This window comes from Octopus sinensis, linkage group LG9 (assembly GCF_006345805.1).
Source record: "Octopus sinensis linkage group LG9, ASM634580v1, whole genome shotgun sequence".
In the NCBI taxonomy this organism is placed as follows: domain Eukaryota; kingdom Metazoa; phylum Mollusca; class Cephalopoda; order Octopoda; family Octopodidae; genus Octopus; species Octopus sinensis.
The window spans coordinates 22,237,441-22,263,165 of NC_043005.1; the positions used below are offsets into that span (position 1 = coordinate 22,237,441).

The window sequence follows — 25,725 nt, forward strand, 5'->3', positions numbered from 1 at the left end:
CTCTCTTTTCCCTCTCTCTATACTTTTCTTGCTATATCTATTTTTGGTTGCTTGCCCGTCATTATTTTTAATTGTCTGTCTCTACCTCATACCTCAACTTTCTCTTTTCTCAAAGCTTTTTTGATCTGCCTCCTCTATTACAATTTTCTTTCTCTCTCACTATTTTCTCTCCCCACTCTTTCCGTCTCCCTCTGTGTCAATTTTTACCTCTCTTTCTTTCCCTCTCTGCTTCTGTCTCAACTTCTTTCTCTAGTTTATCTCCCCCCACTAACTCTATTACACTGTTAATATAGACAATTGTTAGATTTAGTCATCTCCCTTTACGTAACTTCTATATTTTACTCTGTATCTCTTCCTTATCCTCTTTCATTCAAACATTCACTGTTGTTTCTTTCTCTCTCTCTCTCTCTTCCGCTATATATACATAAACCAATCACTCTATCAAACGTTTCTTCGTCATACGCTTTTTCTTTCATTCTCTCATTACTTCATCAACTGCTTCTTTCGTGCGGGATACTCCACAACTTCAAGGCATAAAAATACATAATTCTGTATATATTATATGTGCATTTGTATGTTGTAGTATGTTAAATAAGTGAAACAATTTATACAAAAAAAAAAAGGAAAAAAAAAGATAATATAAATTATATATTGTCGACCGCCTGCTGCTGAAGCACGGGTGACCAAAATTTATGACAACAGAGATTAGTCATTTATCAAAAATTTCACTGCAGAACTATAGAACTCGGACCACCTTGCCGAGAGAATTTTGTTTCTCGCAATTATTACATCTTCCGAACTTCATAACTGAATGCCGTGATGCCAATACCCGTAATTAATGAGGGATAATTTACAATAATAATTATTATATAGTATTATCATATGCCTTTAGTAGAAGGCATGAAACTCACTACTTCCAATCACTCCCACTCTCCTTTGAATTCAAGAGCGGAACCATCTATCTTACCAAAAGAAAACACGTGTGTGTAGATCGAACATAACTATTGACAAGAAAAGAGATCCCTTATTTATGTTTATAGATAATTCTATTTACTCGGATTTGTACTTTTAAACAAGGAAGCTAAACTAGATTGTTTAATCAGTGGTAGTACACGGGATATGAAAACATTACGAAGAAATATTTAAGTACTGTGAAAGTATACTGCTCACGTAAGTTTTTTTCCTCTTAATATTACCAATTAAATCGGTACACATTAAGTTTTTTGCACTAAACTTAAGTATATTAAGTATAAGATAAATGTTTAGATAAATAAGAAACATTATTTTATTATGATACATATAATTATGTATAATATTTTGCTCAACTTCCGAACCTCTGAATTATCAATATTTTCACCAATTTTCTAATTTACAAGGCGAAGTATTTTCCCTTACTTTAATCCCGGCCCTTGTTCAAGTTTGGTGTCCCAAACCAAAATATTGACTTCAAAATCATCATCTGGTGGTTTGCATCTCGTAATTGTATCTTCACTTATCTTATCCTTTATTCTTTCTCTTTGTCTCTTATTCCTAATATAGCCACCTCGGTTGCGCGTGTGTATATGATTTCTTTGAATCGCCATTTAAAGGGGAGGGGGTATAAACGAGATTATGTGACATTCGTGCCTTTCTCACTGCTTCTTCGTAGAGTAGTGATTGAGAGAGTTGCCTTAGTCGACAAGCAAAAGATCAGCAGTTCGATTTTCGTGAGAGCGCAAGTTTTGATTTTCCAAAAATTTAATATTCATGATTTCTAGTTATAGCACAAGTGTCACATTTTGGAAGAATAGTGTGGATTCTGTATGTGACATAAGTACATAGTTGCTTTGGGGCCGTACCATTCTCCGTTCTGCTACTACTGTATAGTAGTAGTAGTAGTAATAATAATTCTTTCTTTAATTGCCTTATGTGAAAAGACGGAAAACATTACAATTTGTTTACAATGCTATACGAATGAAAGGGATTTAGTTTTGGCCTTTAATACGTTCTGAATTCAAATTCCTCCTAACTCAATTTTGCCTTTCATCCTTCCGGAGGTCGATAAAAATAAGGTATCAGTCAAGTACTATGATGAATTTATTATTCTTGTAAAGAATCCTAAAGGCGAATGGAATTATAAAAGCAGACGCTTGGTGCAGTAAGAAGTTTTCTATCGACAAGCCAAGTTTTCGTTTCGATCCGCAACAAAAGTATTTCACTTACGTCTGTAATTCAATCGAGGAAATACAACACAACTTCCTTTTCCAAAATCAATAAGACTGGTATTTTCTCGTCTCAAAACATTAATTAGGGAAATTAACAACAGTGGGAATTGAACAAGGATTGGAGTAAGACCAACAAAATACTGTAATTGCTTTTATTCTAGTATCCTCCGTTTCTAATTAACTATCTACGACGGATAAACTAATCTGCGGTATTTAGTTAAACAGACTCTGATTTTGAATCCTGCCAAAATCGACTTCATTTTTCGTCCCTCTTGGCTAAGTAAAATAATTACTGGGTTCCATAAAAAATCGACTGTTCTTTTCCTCAGTTTGTGGCCGTGTGCCAATCTTGCAAACTATTACTATTATTATTCGAGCGTTATCAAATTAGGCATTCGTTACACCAAAAACTTTTCTTATTCGAGTTAGGTTTTTTTTTTAATTTCTCAAATGGACTTTTTGCAAAAAGTTTTATCAAAATACCATTATTAATTGGTACTATTCTTTGGGTTAACCTGTCTTAATTCCGTATGTGGCGTTGTTTAGCATTAGTTAATTAGACAACGCATGTTAAAGTAAACAACGCAGGTTAGAATTTTTTTCCCCTTCAGGAATACGATGTTATCAACGAAGTGTCGCCTATAGCAAATTATCAAATTGAGACGGATAAATGAAAGGTTAAATTAAATTCAAAATAAAACATCTAAACGTAAATATCGGCACAAGACCACAAAATTTCAAGTTAACGATTATTTATTCCATTCAGATTGGAAGAAGGAATGCGATCTCTGTGTACTTTAAACTCAGAACGTGGATAGATGAGAATGTTATTAATCTTTGGCATTTATTCTATCGTCCACCCACCCCACCGACAGTGATTTTTAACTGTGGGACTGGGTCATTTCGAAGGGGAGGGAAGAGTACAGCCAGCTGAATTCTCCATATAAAAGTAGACTACTAGATGCGAGGAAGAAATGGTGGGCTGTTTTGGTAAAATAATTTTTAAAAATAAATGTGTGCTTCGTGAAAGGAATTCCAAAATTCAAAAGATGGAAATGTGAAAGACAGACTGATGACCGAAAATGTTTCAGCTCTGACCATCCAGTCTTATTTTTAGGCATAATATATCTAGGAATATATTATTCTGTGCTTTTGGTTGCTATTTATTGCTAGTGGTTCACTTAACGTAGAAGTTTTTTTTCTTTTGCTCTATTCCTTTACATTATTTATACTTATTGAGCCCAGAGGTGTGGTATATTTAGAGAGAAGTAAATAGTCTTTCACATTCTACAGTTTCAGCTATTGCATTGCTTTTTCTTTCTTTTTTCTTAAACGCAAATTTACAATTACGTGAAGAATTCAATGATAAAACTCGACAGACGGTAGCAAGAATTATTTTCCGTCTACTGACGTGGTATTTTGAGAATTTCTTTGATAGAAGCAGGCAAGGCAATAGACATTCTTTAATCTTTACCCTACCTATCATAAACAGATGCTACACGAACAAATGAAGGAGTTAATATAGTCGGGCGTAGAAGTAGTAGTCAAATCTATAAATTCAATCCTTATTATCCCGAAAACGGGAAGGACACATGGTAGTTCGCGATACCATTAAAAATCAAAATCAATTTTGATTGAAACGTCTTTAAACATAGCCTGCTCAATCTGAGATGATCTGGGACTAAACAATAAATGTTTTTATTTCATTATGATTGCTTTTTTTTCTTATATATATTGACATCCATTTATAGATATCTATACGTATGAAAGTAAATTATTTATCCATTTCCTAACGGCACTTTGTTTATTCTCCAGATCAGGCCGAAAGATCGCCATCAGGCCTTGGTTGAGCAGACCTATGATTAAAGGCACTTCAGCTGTGGCCATCCCGTCTATTTCTGCTAGAACTACGTTGATCAATATATTCCTTCATTTTAAGACGCAAAGTTGTGATTTGAGGGAGTTTAGCTATTATTTCTAGCATATTGAGTGACCGTGTAGACACTCGGCTGCTTACATTTATGCTTGCATCTATTTCTATTTTGGTAACTCTCTTTTATAGATTTTATGGATTCCATATTTTAATTGATTTCTATTTTGTTTCTGCCTCCTCACTTGATACGTGTATATGTACTCTTGTGTGTGTATACAAACTGATAAGAAAACACGTGCGCGACACGCACGCCAGACACGAAAACTCACATACGTCATCATCATAGTCATTAGATAATATTCTTTTATTCGTTTCAGTCATTTGACTGCGGCTATGCTGGAGTACCGCAACAAAAACTCAGATGGATCCCCAAGGGCTATATGGGCCTCAGGTTGAGAAACACTAGTTTAAACTGATACAAATTTCACACCACATCTAGGTTGAAAGATCACAGAGTAAGAAATTCAACTCAAACAGTAGCCAAATATTTAGTTTAAATATATGCATGTGTGTATGCATATTCTTTTATTTGTTTCAGTCATTTGACTGTGGCCATACTGGAGCACCGCCTTTAGTCGCAGAAATCGACCCCAGGATTTGTTCTTTGTAAGTCTAGTACTTATTCTATCGGTCTTTTTGCCGAACCACTAAGTTACGGGTATGTAAACACACCAACACCAGTTGTCAAGCGAGGGTGGGGGGACAAACACACACACACACAGACAGACACACACACACACATACATATATACGACGGGCTTCTTTCAGTTTCTGTCTACCAAATCCACTCACAAGGCTTTGGTTGGCTCGAGACTAAAGTAGAAGACACTTGCCCAAGGTGCCACACCGTGGGACTGAACCCGGAACCATGTTGTTGGTAAGCGAGGAGAATTGGAAATTCTTTCGTTTTGTGATCACAAAAGAAAGTGTTAAAATATCGTAAGCAATTGGCATTAAAAAGATTTTTGAGAATCATAATCTCTGTATTTTTAAATGTGAATTTGAAAGAATAACGAGGAAAATAAAAGTCAAAAGCAAAAAATAAGGAAAGGGAAAATTTAAAATTTTGTAACATTTTTGGAGGTTGGAAATCATAATTTCTTGGATCCAAAGAAATTTCCGAAGAAAGAAAGAAAAAAACCCAAAAAGTCAGGTGGCTGGCTGTTTAATGCATCTGCTTGGAGATCGCTAAATAGTGCCGGTATTCCCACTTTCATTTTGTGATAATAAAACGAAAGAATACTGTAGCAAAGTTTTCAAAATTTCTATGGGAAGTTGCCTACTGAATAGAATATGCTTACTGAAGAAGTCTAATAAGATCGAAGTATGATCATTACTTTTAGCGTTAAAGATATCCTCTCCTACATGTATTTATTTTCCAAATATTTCAATTAGCCAGTCTTATTGGAGTTATTTTCCTAGTATATTTTCAGATTTTAAACACCTGTAGAGAGGGATTTTTTCTACTAATTGCATGGATAATATCTGTTAAATGACGTTTTTCAGCTGACGTTACACATGCAACACTCTATGTGCATATAGTATACAGATGTTCACTGAAAGTATTATTCCCTGGCCATATTGCTGATACAAAAATAACTGCTGTCAGATCTTTGAAAACAAGAAAACAAAATAAAACTCACATTACCCTCCAAAAATACTGTTCTTATTAGGAAAAGCAGAAACAACACAGCTTTCAATTTTTTTTTTCGTAAAAATTCCCAACTCCATGCTTTTGTTAGAAGATTAAATAAGCTGTTATGAAAAGATAATTATTTTCAAACATTTGACTAATTTGTTAAAGTGAATAGAGCTGTCAGTTTTGTCTATGCACTTTAAATCATCTAACTTAATTTACATCAGTCTCTCACTAAAATTGATAAAATGAGACTGTAGCTTTATAACACATTTCCTCATCTGATAATTTTCATTAATAAATAAAATACATTACACTAAAGAACTTTGTTTTTCTTTTGACCTAGAGAAAAGAGAATTCATGGTCTTCACAGGCTGTCTGATATCAGAGATTGATGCGTCTAACATTCTTGTAATATTGCAAGTTGACAAACGCATTATATATAGGAAAGGAATTGTAGAGGGTTGATGTTCAGAGGTGGAAGGACTAAGTATAGTGGTTTGTGTGCAATAATGGTATTGGTAGAAAGAGGAAGAGAAATGAATGAACTGACCAGTTCTGAGAAAGTAGAGGCTTCTAGTTGTGGTAGGAAAGGCAGAGAGGAGAAACAGTATATCTCTGGGTCAGAAGTTAGTGTTTGAGTGATCTCATGTTAATTCAGTAGGCTTTTTTTTTTTTTAGTGTAGTCTAGAATGCCTGTATGTGCAATAGCATACCATCCCAGAGGAAGGAGCACTATTCCATTATGAAGTACTTCTGAGTTTTATATGTTGTTTAATAGTTGTTGGGAATGTTATGCAATTTTCTAGCTCTGAAGAGAAAGGTTTGCCTTTGTATGCAGTTTTTGCTATGTTAAGAACATGCATTTGCCAAGTGAAATTCTCAGTGATAGTGAAGCATAGATTTGAAACTATTGTGAGGATTCTAGTTACATGCTATTCATATTTAGGGAAGGTGAAGTGTTATGTTTCCTTTATATGTACAGTAATTGTATCACTTTGTGGTTGAGAGAGACAATATTGGTATGCCCCACTGGAAAATGCTTCTATGGTCTCTATCCACAGTCAGTTTAGGTTTGGCATGAGATGTTTAGGTTGCAAGTGGATGACACTTGGATGTGGAAAATTACAGAAGAATGTAGAGATGTAAATTTGATGCAGTTGTGAGCATTGTTGAAGGAGATAGCAAATAGGTTATTAGTGTATAAGAAGAGTATAGAGAACAAATGCTGAACTGTGGGGATACTAGAGTTGATAGTGTGGCTCAGATAGAACTCTAAAAGCACAAATTGTGATAATTTGATCTGAAAGGATTTGATGTAAAAGAAAGCACCTAAGATATGAAAGACTTAGTTATGTGCAGCACAAGGATGGCAACGTACAGTGCTTTCAGTAGAATGGAATGTGATAGGTTTAAATCCACAATGTTACACTAGTAATTCACAAACTGCAAAGGGGAAGCATAGGAAGCTTTATCATGAATATGGTAGAGATGTGTTAGAGAAAGAATCAAAGCTGAGAGCAAAAAACAAATCCTCAGCAAATAGTAAAACAGTTGAAGTTTTATTAATTGCTTTCAGCTTTGGCACAATCTTTGCAACCACTGCAGCTTTCCCTAGTTTAGTGTTTACATACCTGAACATTTTCTAGAAGCATCATTGTTACTTAGCACTAAGTAGTTGTAATTTCCAATCAGCAGTTGACAAAGGGAATACCCTGCATTGTAAGCTGTGTATCTAATGTTTTATATATATAATTATTTCTACTTTAGGCACAAGACCTGAAATTTTGGGGTTGTGTGGTAAGTCAATCAATCAACTGTAGTGCTCAGTTGGTACTTATTTTGTCAACCCCAAATAGATGAAAGTCAAAGTCAGCCTTAGTGGAATTTGAACTCAGAATGTAAAGCTGGAAGAAATATCACTTAGCATTTTGTCCAGTGTCTTAATGATTATGCCAGCTCACCACCCTATGTTGTATATACATAATTGTAGCAATAAAAATATGATAGTGCTAATCATGATCCTTAACTAGATTGAGCTAATAAGTATAGTACTCTGACTTTTCATGGAGGCTTCTGAGACTTGTAGGAGAAATGGAGAGGAAGGTTTCCTCATACCAAAGGTTCTGCCTGAATACTTGAAATAGAGTGGACTCAACTGAAGACATCCAATGTGTCAAGTGATGGTTTTAAACTGAGTGATGGATTAAGTCTACTATCCATGTAGTACTCTTGATGACAAAATCTATGTTAGAATATCTAAGGCTACAAATGCTTTTGGAAAATTTCCCCATCATTTGTACAATGAACACAGTGTCAGTCTGAAAGCTAAAATGAGTGTATACAAATCTTATATTTTGAGCACACTTTTGTACGGAGCAGAAACATGGACTCTCTTTTACTACAGACGTATAAAAAACCATGAAACCCCTCACATGTGCTGTCTGTGTAATATCTGCAACATAAAATGGCAAGATAAGATATCAAATGTCAGAATCTTACAAAAATGTGATATCTTCAGTATCCAAAGCATACTGCTTAGAATTCAGTGCAGATGGATAGGACATGTTGTTCAAATGAAAGACGACTGCTTTCCAAAAATTCTTTTGTATAGCCAACAAGTGGAGGGATACTGTGGTAAAGGAAGACCTGTCCTTAGGTATAAGGATAAGTTGAAGTAATCACTATGATCTCTACATCTTGGGAAAGTCATTGTCTCGATGGATCTACAAAGCATAAAATGTGTCATGATGCATCAAAACAATTTGAGTTGAAGAAACAGAACATTAAAAGAATTATATCTACCATCAAGATACATTTGCCCAATCCCAGGCAAAATCAAAATCATCAGTGTCCTCATTGTGACTTCATAGCAAAATCTATACCTGGACTCAAATTACACTCATGCATCCATCACAAAAAGATGCAGCTTCTTTTGTTCTTTTCTTTTTAAGGTTGTTTTCTCTTTTTCCCACTTTTTCTTTTCTTTTTTCTTTAAGTCGTCTCTTTCAAACATTCATATGTAAAAATCAATGGGAGCGACCATCATTATTATTATTAATGTAAAAGATATGTATTAGCTGGCTTGGTAGGATGTCCTACAAAATGACCTCTCTTGATGGCACATCTGTTCATGGCTGCATGGCTCTCACTATCCATTCATCTCTATCTAGTTTTCTCTGTGACCAACCGAATACAGGGTATTTACTGTACCTTGTTAAAAACCTCCAGACTGATAAATGCTAGTTATGGCAGTACTCTTAATTAAGAACTTCTATAGTTGTCGCATTAAGAAAAAGGCATCATTGATGCCCTTCTGGCAGTTGATGATGAGACTGCTACACCAATCATTGGATATGACACCTGATGTACTACCTGTTTAACTATGCAAAGAATTAGCATTTACATGTCGTACTTCATTGGATATTTTCAGTATTCTCATTTATTATCCTTGATAGCCTAACTGCTTTCCCTGCCTTTATATTTTTAATCATGCTTTTCATCATATAGATGTCAATATTAAGTGCTGCTCCCTCTGTTGAATATATGTGGGGTAAGCCCTTTTCTCTCTCATGCATTTCATTCACCAGTCTCTTATAGTAACACTTCCAAACCTGTATCTTTTTGGTGTCTATGAGACTAAGTTTGCTACTATTATTCAGTACCCATTTTTGTTTCATCAAAATGTCTTGATGTGCATTGACACTATTTTACAGTACAGAATACCTCATATCTCTGATCTTCTTCTTGCAGAACCTTAGAAAATCTTTTACTTTGTATATTGAATATTGAGCTTATTTGCTATGTATACCTGATATCAATTTTGTTTTCTATCTGTCTGATAGTGTTTTTGCTTACTCTTTCTACCATTCTTTCCAGTTTTATCTCTTAACTTTTCTGATTCTATTTAAGATTTCATTCATTCTGTCACCATATTATGTTCTGTTTTATTGGAACTTTGCTTTTCCTACAGCATCCATTTACTCATCTCTGCTCCATCATCTCTGCAATCTGGCAAGATCTATCTTTTATTATGCTAGCACTGATGATGACAGCCTTGAAGTTTTGTATCTGACCAGAGGAAAGGGGTTTCCAGTGGTTTGTGAGTTGTTTTCCTTGCTTCAGAAAGGAAGAGTGTTGTGCAATCATTTGATGATAGTTGATTCTCACAATTGGTCAACCCATGATTGTGTGTCATACAAATATAAGTGTTAGTGTTATGTACACATTTAGGGTTTTTCATTGTATTTGTAACTATCATGATTTTGGCATAGTTTTATTGGCTTTTTGCCTTTCCTGTTGTGAACCACTTTACAATATAGATTAGATACATCTTATTGTGCTTCAAGCACTAGAGAGGTTGTCAAGTCAACCTAAAGTATTTTCTCTATACTATTAGTTTTTTTATTTGTTTTCATTCAGCGTTACTGTTCTCTTAGTGTACAGTCTTCATCTACTCCATCTAGAATTTCATTCAGTCATTGCTCTCCTAGTTAGATAGGGAGAATGCTATAAGAGAGGTCTGTACATAGAGGAGGTAACATGTTTGTAGACAAAAATAGATACTAATAAATAAGATGATGATGAGGATAATTGTTTTTAATTTAGGAACAAGGCCAGTAGTTTTGAGGAGATGGAATAGTTGATACCATTATACTCTAGTACTTGACCGGCACTTTGTTTTATCAATCCTAAAAGGATGAAAAGCAAATAATTATCTTAGCAGGATTTGAGCTCAGCGTATGACCTTGCAAGTTGGGCCCAGTTAGAATTTTCTTTAAGTCAAGTAGCCAATCCCGTTCAAAAGGTCCCTGAATAAGGGTTGTTTAAGGATGTTGAACGAAACACTTATGTTTCCAGAGATGAATTATTCAAACCCCATAGAATCCCTCTCAACACATGGCTATGATGCTCCCCCACTACTTCTGCTCATGATCAGAAATGCACATATTGTCAGCAACCAAGGGACATGCTGAACTGGTTAAGGTCAAATAACTGACAAGCAAATTTGTTGTATTGAACAGAATATTTACTGTAGCCCATTATTATTATTTGTAATCCCTACTAGAAGGATTACAAAGATATGACAAAACAAAATCTGTCAAGAGTGAGTCACTCACAGCTGATTTAAAGTTATATTTGTTTTATTAGTCAGCTGGTGGTGGTGTTTACATCCTCATGTGTTCTCAGTCATCGGTCAACCACGTCCATAACCCAGTTTCAAAGATTTCATTTAATTCATTTAGGCAGGACATGTTTCTTTCTTCACTTAACTAAATTTGTTTTCTAGACAACTGTCAGTGGGCTTGTTGGTTTTTTCTTTCTCAGATTGGTACTTTTAATCTCTCTCTCTCTCTCTCTCTCTCTCTCTCTCTATATATATATATATATATATATATATATATATATATATATGTATATACATAGACACACACACATAAATAGACAAACATGCATACACACACACACATACATAACACATATACTAAAGCTTACTATTTTTTATTATCATTATTATTATTACATTCCTCATGTTCTCTTAGCACAACAAAGTACATGTATGAGTGTTTATGTCATCATTGTCTTATATGCATATTTTAGCAATATCTGAAAATTATTATAAAAATTAAGCTACTTGTGAACAAACATGGAAGATGCCCTGACTTTTTGATGTGCCACCTTTTGACTTTCCCCATTTTTCTTTTTGATATACTGACACCAACAACACTTTCAATTTAACAGGAAAAGAAAAGGTTCACTGTACTTGTAATTCTAGCCTCTAACTACAACAATTCAACTTCTTGAATGAGGTTGGGAAGAACATATCTGTGGCCAAGAGAAGGAAATATTTTCAGTGATTAGATGTCAAGATGGTCATGTTCATCCTGTGAGTCCAGAACAGCATCAATGACAAACTATGATGGGTTGATGTGGTCCATTGGCAAAACAACTCAAGATGGCTGAGTATAAACATGTGAAACATGAGAATATTACATCCAAGGGCTACATGATGAGAGGAGGGTATTTCATATATATATATATATCATCATCATCATCATCATCGTTTAACGTCCGCTTTCCATGCTAGCAATATATACATTTCATTTTTCATTTTCATTTCATCTAGTTTCAGCTCACGAGCTGTGACCATGCTAGGGCACTGCCATTCGGTGTTGCTACATGATTTTACTTCACGAATGCTTTTTAGCAATTGACATTTGGTGCATGAGAGAGTTTGTTGCAGCTGCCCTCATCTGCACCTCCTGCCGTGAAGTTGGTTCATCTGGGACACCTGACAAGTAGAGGTCCAACTTTACTTTGAAGACATCTGCATCCACCCCATGCAGGTCTCTCAGGTCCTTCGGGAGGATATTGAAGAGTTGTGGACCTCTGAAGCCCAGGCTATCGCAGTATCTTGTCCTACATCTTGATGGCAAATTTGGAGTTCTTGGTACTATGCAGTGACGCCCAGTTCTAGTATTTGTGTAACTCTCAATGCCAAAGTTTGGGACAAGTCCTTCCAGGATCTTCCAGATGTATATTATGGCACATCTTTCTTGCCTACGCTCTATTATATATATATATATATAATTATTATTTGAGGGAATAAAATCCAAACTTACAAGGAAAAAAATTCAATTTAGAAATACTAAATCAAATTTCACACAATATAATATATATATAAAAAATTAGAAAAAAAAACCCTTTTATCAATTCAAAATGAACAATTAAATTACACCATCTCATATAATGTGTAATATAATTATACATTATATTGTGTGAAATTTGATTTAGTATTTCTAAATTTTTTTTCCAGGACGTCCTACGTCCCAGATATAAAGGTAAAGATAAAATATTTCCACATTACAAGTTCGAGTCAAGTACTCCCTTGCACGCTCCGTTGACTCGAACCTTGCTTCTATTGTGGCGAATTTACCGCCTCTGATTAGATATCTTTCGTAGTCGCACCAAGACACTTTTCGAAGGTGCTTTCCTCCATGTAATTTCTTTATTACCCACCAGGGGCTACGAAGAATGGCGGACATAACAAAACATGGGGGACATAGAACAATATGATTAAATTTATGAGCAAATGAAAATGAAAAAATGATAATATGAAAGCGATGCTAACGGCCCCCCTCCGCCAGCATCACTTACCTGTCCTTTTGTTTTCACTGTCACCTGAATGTTCATTCCCAATACGAAGACCATCCATATCCATTCTTACTCCGAAACTGTCCTCCATATATTCCACGAATTCATCGCTCATTCTTGTATCTTTCACCTCCCAATTCTCCCTTTCACACCTCAACACAAACTCATCTATATTCTTCTTTTCCAGCACTGTATATCTGGTCCCAACCATTTCATACCATTCATACTCCTCCATTACCCTTTTAACTTCTTTCTGTTCAGTCACGATATAAATGTTCGGCCTGGGTTCGTTTTCAAACTCTTGTCTGTCTGTATTATTATTTTTCTTTTGTTTTCTTGTTGGAGGGGAGCGGGTGGGTTCACTGTCTGCAGGGGAAGGGTGGGATTCAGAGGGTGCGGGTGGTGTTGGGGTGGGTTGGGGCTTCGCACAGTTTTTCTTTTTCTTTCTTTTTCTCTTTTTTCTTCCTTCTTCCCACTCTTGTTGCATCTCCTCTTCTTCTGTCGTTTCTTTTTCCGTTTGGTTCTCTTTGGTTTCTTCCTCTTTTGGGGCTTCCGCGACAATTTCCTTTTCTTTTTCCTTTGGTGGGGGAGGGCAGTAGGCTCTTATGTGACCCCTCAGGCCACACTTGTAGCACCTGGGCGCCCTACCCTCCACCCACACTCTCATAATAATATTTCCAGTTTTTATACTGTCCGTAAGCTTTTCTATAACTTCCGCCTCCGTCTGTATGTTCATTACTAGTGTGGCACCTCTCACGCCTTCATATTTCATAATGGCGTGGAGGATGTCCACTTTATCTTCATTTCCTTTGATAACCACAGCCGTTATTAATTCGCCCTCTAGGTGTGGAGGTATTCCTTCCACCCTAATTCTGGTGGTCCTTCTATTCAAATACGAGGGGAACAAGTAAAACTTTTCTGTACTCACCACCTTGGCTGCTTTCTCACTTTTAAATTGTACCGTTATGGTTCCATATTCTAATCCTTTTGTCATGTACACAATTTCTTCTGTCTGTTTGAGAGCCTCTTCAATTGCTTCCATGTTAATCACTTCCATTTTTCTACCTCCATTCATAACTACTTTATATTTAATGGTTCTACGATGGAACCAGTCTCCGCGCCCTGCTGGAGGCAGCAGCTCGACCTCTCCGTTCTCGACCTCCTTCATGAACTCCTGGAAGCCCGTCAACTTAGCCAGGTCTATCTCTTTTTCTGTTGACTTCTTCGTTACACCTGCGTAGGTGCTTTCCATTTTTTTCACCGCCAACTCCTCCTCAGATGTCGACGAATTTTCAGAGAAATTTCTCCCTTCCATCTCATCCGTTTGGTAGAGGCGGCTCATAGTCGCCTCAGACCGAAAAACGGCCTCCCGAACAGAAAACGTGCGACGCGAAACCGCACCAACCGACGTTCCAATTCCGCAACCACAATTCACTTTTTGTTCTTTTTTCTTTTTTAACCGAATTTTACAGAGCGCAAGAAAAAACGCGACCTTTTTTCTCTACATTGTATACTTTATAGACAATAGTTTTTTCTTTAATTTAATTTTTTATTATCCATCTGGACTATTCCATTTCTGCACGCTAATTTTATTTTAAATTTATTCCCATTCATGTGAAACCACTTATTCAAGTTTAAATCATTGATGCAATTTTATACCAATTGCTATTTTTACTTTTGTTATGTTACGATTATATTATACTTTAGTTTGATTTTAATTATTACTTACTACATATAATTCAATTGTTATTATTTTTATTGTTAAAGTGAAATAGAGAAATATTTTTGTTTCACTTTTAACACGTAATACTGAAATAGTGGAGAAGATATGATATTGCTATGGGCTCGCTCTAGGCAAGAAGTTGAACATTTTTTTTTGCCCATGAAACTACATGGACCCTAAGTAAGGCATGTGTTAAATTTGAATGAAATTGGTTGTGTAGTTCTCAAGTTTTAGGGAAACACACAGACAGACAGACAGACACACATTCACAGTTTTATATATATAAAGATATATATATACATACACATACACACACATACATTCACAGAGGTGGACACTGTTAATTGAAAAGTTAACTTTGTTAATTGTTAATCTGTTAACTGAAAAGTTAATTTTGTTAATCCATTAAATCTTTGCAAATGTAATGGAAGTTAATGCTAATCCATTAACATTAACTTTTATTGAAAAACAGCATAACTACAGTTACCCCACCGACTTTGTTGCCTCATAACTTCCAGAAAAATGCATACTTTTTAACGAAACCTTCACCAAACAATCGCTTATATCCTGTAGATTGAGTGTATGAAAAAATTTGTCGTAAAAAATTTTCTGAAGGGTTGGGAAGAGGAGTTTCTGAAAATTCACAGGACCCTACATTTTAGCTCCTCATAACTTACTGGAAAATAGGTCTTGTTTAATGAAATTTTATACAAATACCTTTTAGACAGTGTAGATTATGATTACAAAGAAATTTGTAGGCAAATTTTTTGGAAGGGGTGGGGGTGGAGTTTCTGGAAAATGGAGTTTTGGATGGGACAACCCACATAAGTTGGAATTTCTCTGTTTTGTTGGGGATTTTTCCAATGTTGTCTCCACCAGTCATCAGAATGATGAAAGGCATCTTTTCATCTTTTCACAAAGAAAAAAAAAGGGAAAAAATTTGAATGTTTTTTTTGTTGTTGCTATGCACTTAAAACCCATGAGAGAAACATTTTCCGTTTTAAAAAAAATTGTTAATAATTTCAGAGGAAAATGTATTAGTTAAGGGAGATCTGGCTCTTGTTTCTAGCACATCTCCAAACCTCCCTCCTCATTTCTTATTCTCACATCTATTGATACTTTTCAATATTTTTCTCCCCATAAACAAATTTTATGGAATGATAATGTCAAAGTAACATACGTCTAGTCCCAACTGAGTGTTATGTGCGTGTGTGTGTGTGTAAGAAAAAACACCTAGACATCTTTAGTGTTCATATTAATCTGTCAAATGTAATACTAATTTGTTCATGTTATTTTTAATTATTCAGGTTCAAGAGGGGTTTCCACAATATTTGCTTATATCTTTCTAAATTTTTTACATAGAGATTTGAAATTTTGTCAGTGGGTGCTCACTGGTTTAGAGCTATGTAATTTTAGTTGATCTTGCTGAGTAAATTTGACTTTTATGGACAGGTAAATTTAACTAACAGGTATAAAAGCAATAACATGATGGATAAACACTAACATTAAAATTCTTAATGAATCTTACTTGTTTGATTTGTTACTAAAATTATCCAGGATGGCAACCAACAAATATTTTGCCACTTTTCAAGATGAAGTACATTAATTTGAATCAATTAAAATACAGGTATAATTGGCACAAGATTTTATTCTTTTAGTAAATATTTTGTACCTCAGTGTGTAATCATTTTTTTCCACAATTTTTGCGGTGCATTCAATATATCTCAACCACCAAACCCACCACAAGCCACTTTTTTTTCCGGAAAAGAAAGGTGGGAGGGGAAGTTTTGTTTTGCAGGTCTTTTTTTCTTTTCTAAGTTATTTTGTATGCTTTCAACAAATGTGATATCGAAACCACATTTGAATGACTCCTTTTTCCAGAATAGGAAAGATTTGGCTGCTATTTCTAGAATGCCCTGCTACCACGTAATAGCTATTTGCTTTCACACTGAAATATTTACCAACTTTTTTTCTTCCATTTATTTTTTTCCACTTTATGGAAGTCAATATTTTCTCAAACATCCACCTCAGCGAGGTCATGGATCAAGTGGAAACACATCAATCACTGCTCCCTCTTGACAAGACAAAGAAATTTCCTGCTGTCTTTGCAAGCAACAAGCGGGTGGATTTGGTTTCAAATCCAGGCAGGGCCAAACAAGGTCCTACAAGTTATTTATAATAATAAGTGGCATTATATTGGGGTTGAAAGAACAACGCGTACAATATTGAATGTGCTAAGACAATCTGAAAACAATAGAAACTTTTAAAGGAAATTTTTGGGTTAATGGACTTGAGTTAAAGGACGCTAAATGTAATGGAAGTTAATTAGTCTGATAATGATTTTCAAAGTTAACTTTAAAAATTTAAATAGTTAATGAAAATGTTAACTTTGTTAATTAATGATTAATGGAATTACGCCCAGCTCTGTGTGTGTGTGTGTGTGTGTGTATATATATATATATATATATATATATATATATTATACACACACCTCTGTGTGTGTAATGTGTATATTGAGGATATATGTTCAGATTTTCAAGTAAACAGCATAGGTAGTGGAAGAACCACTTTCAGACTGGTTAATGTTTGTTAATTTCAGCTTTTCTCTCCAGACATTCATTCTGTTGCAAGTCTATATTTTAAACATGTACATTATACAAATCTATAAAAAAAAAAAGATACTTCATCAGTTATCATGTAAAATAGTTTTTTCTTGTGTAAGCTAAGCAACATTAGGTCATGGTATAATTCTGAAACAACGCAAGGACAAAATCTTTTTGAAATATTTGATAAAATATAAAATGTTCATGAATAAGTTATAGGCAAACAAATCAAAGGTTAAGGATTATTTTTCCCTAGGAAATGTGAAAATATGTTAAATGTGTTCCATTATTATTTTATTTGATATTAAAGAAGGGACAACGAGGATTATTGATTTGTCAAAATAGGTCATGGTGACAAATGATTAAGAACTGTAGCTTTTAGCTATTTGTCTGCAGTCTGGCAAGGTTTAGAAGAAATTTAACAAACAATAACTGGTCTGGAACTTATCTTTCTATACTCTTTAGCTGAGGATGTAAGATGTTTCTGTAAGATTCTCTTCATTGCAAAACTTACTTCTAAGATGATTTCTACCTTGTGGCCAATGAAGGTGTCTCTACAAAGTCACTTGACCTGACAGAAGTAGCTACCAAGTGTCCCTTAAGTCACAGTGTGCTGTCTTAAGAAAAGAACAGCAAGGAAACAGACAATATTCTCTGTGATATACAAAATGACTGGAGGGTTATAACTGGAATACCTTTTGCTGTATATCTGCTCAGTCAAAAGTGACTTAGGACTAAACAAGAATAATATACATGATATCATCATTGTTTCAATGCCTACTTTTCCATGCTCACATGGGTCAGATGGAATATGTTGAAGTGGATTTTCTATGGCTGGATGCCCTTCCTGTCACCAACCCTCACTTCTTTCCAAGTATAGTAACATTTCCCTGTGCAGTACACTGATGAACCTCAGTTATCACAAAAATCAAAGTAAGGAGACAGTAACATACACACACACACACACATGATGGGCTTCTTTCAGTTTCTTTTTACTAAATCCATTCACAAGGCTTTTTATGTCTGTTTTTCCATGTTGGTATGATTTACATGAAACTTATTGAAACAGATTTTCACAACTGAATGCTATTTCTTTTGCCAACCTAGATTGTTTTACAAGGTGTTTTTCATTCCACTCGTTCTCACTTGTCCACTTAATTCTAGGATGTTGTGTACTGAAGAGTGTAAACAATGTCACTGTATTTTTGCTCTGATGATGTTATATATGAAGACATAGAATTGACATTCACATACGTGTATGTGTGCTCACACACACCACACAAATACACAATAAACTTCCTACAGTTTCCATCTACCATTTGCACTCATGAAACATTGTTTGGCCCAAGGCTTATAATAGAAGACACCTACCCAAGATGGGACTGAACCTGAAATCGCATGGTTGTGAAGTGAACTTTCTAACCATACAGCTTTACCTGTGTGTATGTGTGTGTATATATCGTGATTACATGACTGACCAGACTATCATATGTTGTTACACATTGCTGATCACAATGCACTTCACATCATTTAAGCCATCAAATGATGCCACTCCACTGGCCAGGTGAGCAGACCAACATTCCCCCTTGATCGAAAGAGGACTGGAGCAGTGTGAAATGAAATGTTTTGCTCAAGAACACAATGCATGGCCCAATCTGGGAATTGAACTCGTAATCACTAGACCATGAATGCAACAGCCTAACCGCTAAGCCACTTGCAGCTCAGTATACTAATTGTTTAGTTTTCATGCTGTATTTCATTTATAGAAAACAAGAGTCAAGAAAGAGAATCAAAAGCAAGTAACTATTGGGAATTGAACCAGCAACTGTTTTTTTCTTTTTTGTTTTGTCATCTGTTAATTGTATCTGCATAATGCTTTAAGCTCTGTATCCTAGATTATTCCTAAAGAAATAATTTACATTAGTTAAGCATGAATGTTTTACAGTCAGCATTTGTCTATTTTTCTGTGCTGGCATGTGTTGGGTAGGTCTTCTCCAGTATGATGTCTTGTTACTTGTGATCTGTCATCTACTTCATTTACTACATCTTCCCATATCTTATTTCATCTCCCTTCCCTGTAAACTCCTTTCAGTTGGTTTACATTTTCTTTTTACTGCTTTATGCATCACAAGTATGTACCAGTGAAGTCATTTCTATTATTGCATACTACAGCTAGTTTTTCTGATGTTCATTTTCTGTCACTTCAACTATGTTTTATCATTCATGCACATTGACTTTTAACATCCAGAGGAGCATTCTTGTCTCCTAAAATAAAAATGAATGCCATATGTTTAGTGTCAGTATAGTGTCTATAATATAATAAATGTAAAACAGAGTTGTTTCATTTCTACCCTTCACTAATACTCCATTAGTTCAAATTCCACCAAGGCTGAGTTTACTTGATGCAGTCTTCTGGCTTGCCAGTTCCTGTCAAACTATCCAATCCATACCAGCATGGAAAACAGACATTAAATGATGATGATGATGATGATGTCAGTAAACTAAAGTCAAATTCTAAGGATTAATTTAATCAACTGATTCTGATATATCTTAGACATCTCCTAGTAATAATAATAGTTTATAACATGGGCACAAGGCCACACACAATTCAAGAGTGATAGTCAATTAAATACATGTTTTCCTTGACTGATACTTTATCAACCCCAGAAACCCAGAATGATGAGTCATAGATGACCTTATTAGAGTTTGAACCCAAAGTGTAAAAGCCAGAAAAATAACACAAAGCATTGTTTGACACTACAATGTTTCTGCCTATTCAAATAATACTGATTTCTAATATAGGTACAAGACCAGAAATTAAGTGGAAGGGAAATGCTTGATTATATTATACTAGGTGCTTTATTTTATTGACCCAGTTAGAATGAAAGCAAAGTTGAAGTCAACAAGATTTGAACTCAGAATGTAAAGAATTTTGTATGAGACTTAAAATTCTGCCAATTTTTATAATATGCAATTGTGTATGTAATTGTATTTACCAAATAAAAAAAAAAAAGCAAACATTTTATGTACATGCTTGTAACTTGTGTTTTTTTTTCTTCTAGCTTGAAGATGCCCCCTCTTCTTTGAGGACACAAATTGACATGCAGAATACCATAGCCGAGCATTGTTATAATCATCAACTTTGGAGATTACCTTATCTACCAGAATTGGGAACTAAAAGTTCTTTCCAGAGACGCAAACATTCCTACATAATTCTTTAAACTAACATGACCAGAATAGTTATTATTCTGTTTAAATTATAATTAAATTATTTAAGTTCTAATTATGACAATGCAAATATTTAAAGAAGCTTAAGCAATTCCTACTACTTTCGAGGGAAAATACTATTAGAGAATAAAAATGGAGAAAAGTGACTTAGATGAGAATTTTACATACCAAGATGATATCATTCGTCGCACACGGAAAGCAATCCGTGATTTGCATACACTTCGTAATGAACACCTCAGCATCATCAATAATATCAAAATGAATTTCAAAAGCAATGTAGTTGATACAAATGATATAACAGTAGAAAAACTTGATGTTTTGAAACATTCCCAAGAAGCAATAGACTTGGCTTTGGAAGAAGCAGAAATAACAATGCTTTTGACAAAACATTTGCAGTATCTTGAAGGAGAGAACTTGAAACTGCGTACTGAGGTGTCACTTCTGAGAAAAGAGAATGATTGGTTAAGAAGTGAATTGTTAGATGCTCAGACCAAATTGCAAAACTGTCAAGAATCTCTTGTAGTTGCTGAGGAGAAAATAAAGCACTTTGAGTTCATGAAAGAGTTAAATTTTGATGAGAATGAAGAAAAAACTGATTATGATAGTGAGGGCAAATGCCGCCCTTCATCTTTTGATTTGAGTTTCTTGGATGACATTGTAGAAGATGCAGAAAGTCCTGGCTATGAAATTCCTGCTCGATTCCGATCGTTGTATGACTTAATAACACAGTATGTTATGCAAGGTCGACATCAGGTGGCATTAACTTTATGTAAGCAAACAATACAGAATTTAGAAAAAACTAGTCGGTTTAACCCTGAAGAAGCTATAGTCCTACATATGCAGGCTCGCATCTATAAAGATATGGGCAACATGCAAGAAGCTGTCAGAGTGTTAAAAGCTGCTCTTTTAATAAGAGAAAACACTGTAGGTCATGAACATCCTTCTGTGGCAGCAGTTCTAAATAACCTTGCTGTGATATATGGAAAAAGTGGTAATTTCAAAGATGCTGAAAAAATGTGTAAGAGAGCTCTGGAAATAAAAGAGAAAATTCATGGTACTTATCATCCTTCGGTGGCAAAATTATTCAATAATCTGGCACTTCTCTGTCAAAATCAAAACAAATATGAACAAGCAGAGTACTATTACAATCAGTCTTTGGAAATATATAAATCTATGTTTGGAAATGATCATATGTCGGTAATGAAAAGTAAAAATAACCATGCTTCTTTATATCTTCGGCAAGGAAAGTATCGGCAAGCTCAGGATATCTACAGAGAGTTCTTATACAGTTTTGTGAAAAGAAATACGGTAGCATCGATGATGACAGTGGGCATACTTTAACTCCTCAGGAACAAGAAAATGGTGGCTTGTTAATCTATTATATAAAAAAAATATGCGAACGGAGTAAAATGGGTTTGAACGTTTTTAAGAATCCTGCATTGATCACAACTTTGGTGAACATGGGTATACTTCATAGACTTATTGGTAAAAACAAAGAAGCTTCTCTCTTTGAAGAGAGTGTCTTTAGAATGAAAAAGACTAACAGCCGCTATAAACTAGTAGCAGTTCCTGAAGAAAATTGATTTATACTGTATACATACATACACACATACTGTTCTACACTACTACAACTCAGTTTATCACATCACAATAAATTATTGTGTAATTAAGGTGCTGCACTCATAATGAATGCCTATACACACTGTTCAAATCATACAACATAAATTCTACTGCATCATTTATGGATCACATGCACTTCAATCTTTGTATTTCAAACTCAAATAGAAAGTACAAGACTCTTAATGTTTGATATATAATTGTAGTCAAGCAGGCACGTTACTCTGCACACTCTATTGGGAATAAATTTCACTTTGCATGTAAGCTGCATTGATGTTTACTCAGAGTGGAATTAAGGTACTGTTTACATTTTTTTTCACCTGACACTCTACTTTCCTTGGTGTCTACCACTTCCACTGTTTAAGATAAAGGGCAATAAAATTTAAGACTCCAACTCCACCAAGTGAAAATTTATAAACTTCCATACCCGTCCAAACCTGAAAGTCAAAAATAAAATACAGAACAAAAAAGTAACACTAAAATCTGTAATATCAGACCTGATTTGTTATAAATTATCAGAACGGTAAACATAATGAATACTTCTGAATGAATTAGGAATTCTAAAATTTTAAAACATTTCCTGTGATCTTTTTACACCTTGTTTGTTTACTACTGTTATGATAACTTTCATGCACTTAATTTATTTCAGGCTAACTTCAGAAATATTTAACATTTTCAACTCCATTACTGACAGCAGCTTAATATATATGCATTTTGGTATACAGACAGGGGAAAGTGCTCAGAACATGTACACTATTTGTTTGAAACTGGTAATTTAATTCTTTGCTCTTCAAGTTTTTGCCAGGTGCAATTCTTCAGATGACAAAAAGAGGAAACATTGACTGTGGCAAGTGATGGAATGAATCATTGGATTTGAAAAACTATACATATATACATATATATAGTTAAACTTTCATTGTCTAAATTTAGATGGGTAGGGTATATTTGTTCAGATAACTGATCTGAACAAAAGACATCATATTGAACAAAATTACAAAACCTTGAAATATTGTTCTAATAATCTGAAATATGTACAATGTTATGTTCAATTGTACTTTATTACATTTAGCCAAATCATTAATGAGCTCTCTACAGTAAAAACATGTAAATGAAGCTATCCCCTATGGTAATAGTTTATTTTCTGATTGCTGTATATACAACAGCTGAATATTCTATGCTGTTGATTGGGGAACAAGATTGGGTATGTCTTTTCTGAGGAGTGGTTGACAAATTGTGAAATGTGGGACTCCCCCATCCTTTTATTTCATGTAAAGAAAGCATAAAATGAATGTTTACTTTCTAATAGTTCAATATCATAGCTAAAGCCTTGTAATATTTAAATATGTGTCTGTGTGTGTGTGTATGTATGGTATGAAATTAATGGTGATATATATATATATATATATAAGTAAAGAATGGCTGAATGGCCAAGCTTGCTTCACAGTTATGAGGTTTTGGGTTCAATTGCATTGTGTGGAATCTTTGGCAAGTGCCTTTACCATAGTCCTGAGTCACCTCAAGTTTTGTTAGTGAAATTGGGTAGACAGATGAACTGTACCAATAACTTTAAGTGCAACCTTCTCAAACTGTGTCATGCTAGTAGTATTTCAGAATTATGTTAAAGATACAAGTGTCTGTGAAATATTCAACCACTTTGCGTGCTAATTCAGTAAGTTGGTTATTGAGTTGATTGAATTGCTGGATGCGCAATCAATCATAATCAGTAGGTTAGCTAAATTAGTTAAGTATAACCATTGCATCATGTCTTTTTATTGGTAGAATAATGCTTCCAAAACATACCTGTTTCAACTCCAATTTTCACATCAAGGCTTGGAATGTGTGTGTGTGTGTGTGTGTATACACACATATGCGTATTTATTGAATCTGTGGCATATTGAAGGTTCCCTCTGCTTGGTTTGGTGATCCCTTGTCTCCTTTTGTTACAACTCTGATATATATGAATAAATGTGTATTTATATTATCAAAAGGATGAAACAGCAGAAAACCAAGAAAGGAAAAGAAAATGAGAAATTCTGCTTGTATAATGTGTGTAGTAAGAAGAAAAATATTTACAAACACATTTCTTTTATCTTTCATTGCAAATTTCCTATTAAATTCTGATTTTATGGTATGGAGTACCTAGTCAATTGTAATCATTGCAAAACTCTAAAGTAATACTTTAATGAAGAAAAGATGTATGCAAATATATGCTGACTGAATAGAGATCTGATGGAACTAGGTATAAATAGTGAGGGAATTTTGTTTGTCAGACATGAAATTTGAGTAGCTGTTAGTTGTGTTTGGACTTGAAAATGTTAACATTGTTATTCATTTTTCTTACTATTAAACAACATTGGTGTAACAAATACAATTTATTTATTGAACAATGCATTGTTATATCATATGGACTGAGGAAAAAAAAACCTAATATAATATGATCAAATATAAATCTCAATTATTTTTTACAAATTAAATTGTTGAATTATGGCTTTTATTGTATTAGTTTTTGTTTCTTGTAACATCTGCCAGATAGCAACTATTTACCTGATTCATATTACACTCTGCTTGTCTTTCTGCATGCCTGTTTCTCTTAAATACATTGTCTCACTAACTTTTTCTTGTTGTTCACTTTCACCAATATTAGTTCTTTTCTTTTGCTACTTCCATTCTCTCTCCCTCTGTTTCTTTTCTCTCTATACTGTCACTCTTTATTCCCTTTCTTTTTTCCTATTCTTTCCATTGTCCCTGTTTAACCCTGTTCTCCCTCACTCAATTAGTCTTTATACTTTCCTTCTTTCCTCTTTCACATTTTCACCAGCTGCTACCTTCTAGTGTTTTAGACCTACTTGCAAAATTTACAAAAACAAGAAATGGCCCTCACATGATTGGTTTTCTAATGAACAACTACAGTATTTTGTTAAATCCTAAAAAATAAATAATCTTCAATAATGTTGATGAGGATTTTTAAAAGCTTGCCATTATTTTAAATCTCTCTAAGGCAGTGAGCTAGCAGAATCGTTAGCATGCTAGACAAAATGATCAAATTCTGCTGAGGTCGACTTTGCCTTTCATCCTTTTGGGGTTGATAAATTAAGTACCAGTTGAGTACTGGAGTTTATGTAATCGACTGTCACCCTCTCCCAAATTTCAGGCCTTGTGCCTATAGTAGAAAGGATTATTTTAAATCTTTCCCTGAACAGACTTTACAAATTGACCAAGATAGTGAAACAAATGACTTACAGTTGTCCTAATTAAGACATGACCCAGTAAGTGTGTGTGTATTTATATGTACCTACATACCTGAGAAATATATATATATACATAGAGAGCTATATAAAGACCAATGAATATCTTGCTGAATTCTGCAAAAGATGTAGAAACTTCCACATTTCATATGATTGTGCTGGTGGCACATAAAACGCTCTATCCAAATGTGATTGAGGCCAAGCCTGCCTGACTGGCTCCTGTGTCAGTAGCATGTAAAAAGCACCATCTGAACAAGGCCATACCAGTACTCCCTGGCTGGTTCCCATGCCAGTGGCGTGTAAAAAGCACTATCTGAATGTGATCAGTGCCAGGCCTATCTGACTGGCTCCTGTGGCGGTGGCACGTAAAAAGCATCCACT

General features: G+C 34.6%; 2 protein-coding genes across 5 annotated transcripts in view; one reads left to right on the forward strand and one right to left on the reverse strand.

Annotated features, from left to right (window-relative positions):
* On the forward strand, window positions 1–24,586 carry LOC115215642 (kinesin light chain). 2 transcript variants are annotated; one of them, XM_036505817.1, is made up of 3 exons: window positions 1–1,170; window positions 9,747–9,875; window positions 20,317–24,586. In XM_036505817.1, exon 3 carries the CDS (start codon window positions 20,615–20,617, stop codon window positions 21,821–21,823), a length of 1,209 nt encoding a protein of 402 aa, XP_036361710.1. In that variant the 5' UTR covers window positions 1–1,170; window positions 9,747–9,875; window positions 20,317–20,614; the 3' UTR covers window positions 21,824–24,586. The 2 variants fall into 2 exon arrangements, with proteins under 2 accessions (XP_036361710.1, XP_029640752.1); XM_029784892.2 differs by lacking the exon at window positions 9,747–9,875.
* LOC115215812 (ras-related protein Rab-23) overlaps window positions 1–25,725 on the reverse strand; it is a 68,431-nt gene that overhangs the window by 41,123 nt on the left and 1,583 nt on the right. Inside the window, exon 1 of one of the 3 annotated variants that reach the window (XM_036505819.1) lies at window positions 8,579–8,759. The exons of the other annotated variants lie outside the window; for them this stretch is intronic. The gene's annotated coding sequence lies outside the window, so the exon portion shown is untranslated. Of the gene's footprint in view, window positions 1–8,578; window positions 8,760–25,725 lie in introns of those variants that run through there. 3 annotated transcript variants of the gene reach the window in all.

Coding starts and splice junctions, on each gene's coding strand:
- LOC115215642 (XM_036505817.1), top strand. CDS start 20,615: ATGGAGAAAAGTGACTTAGATGAGAATTTTACATACCAAGATGATATC.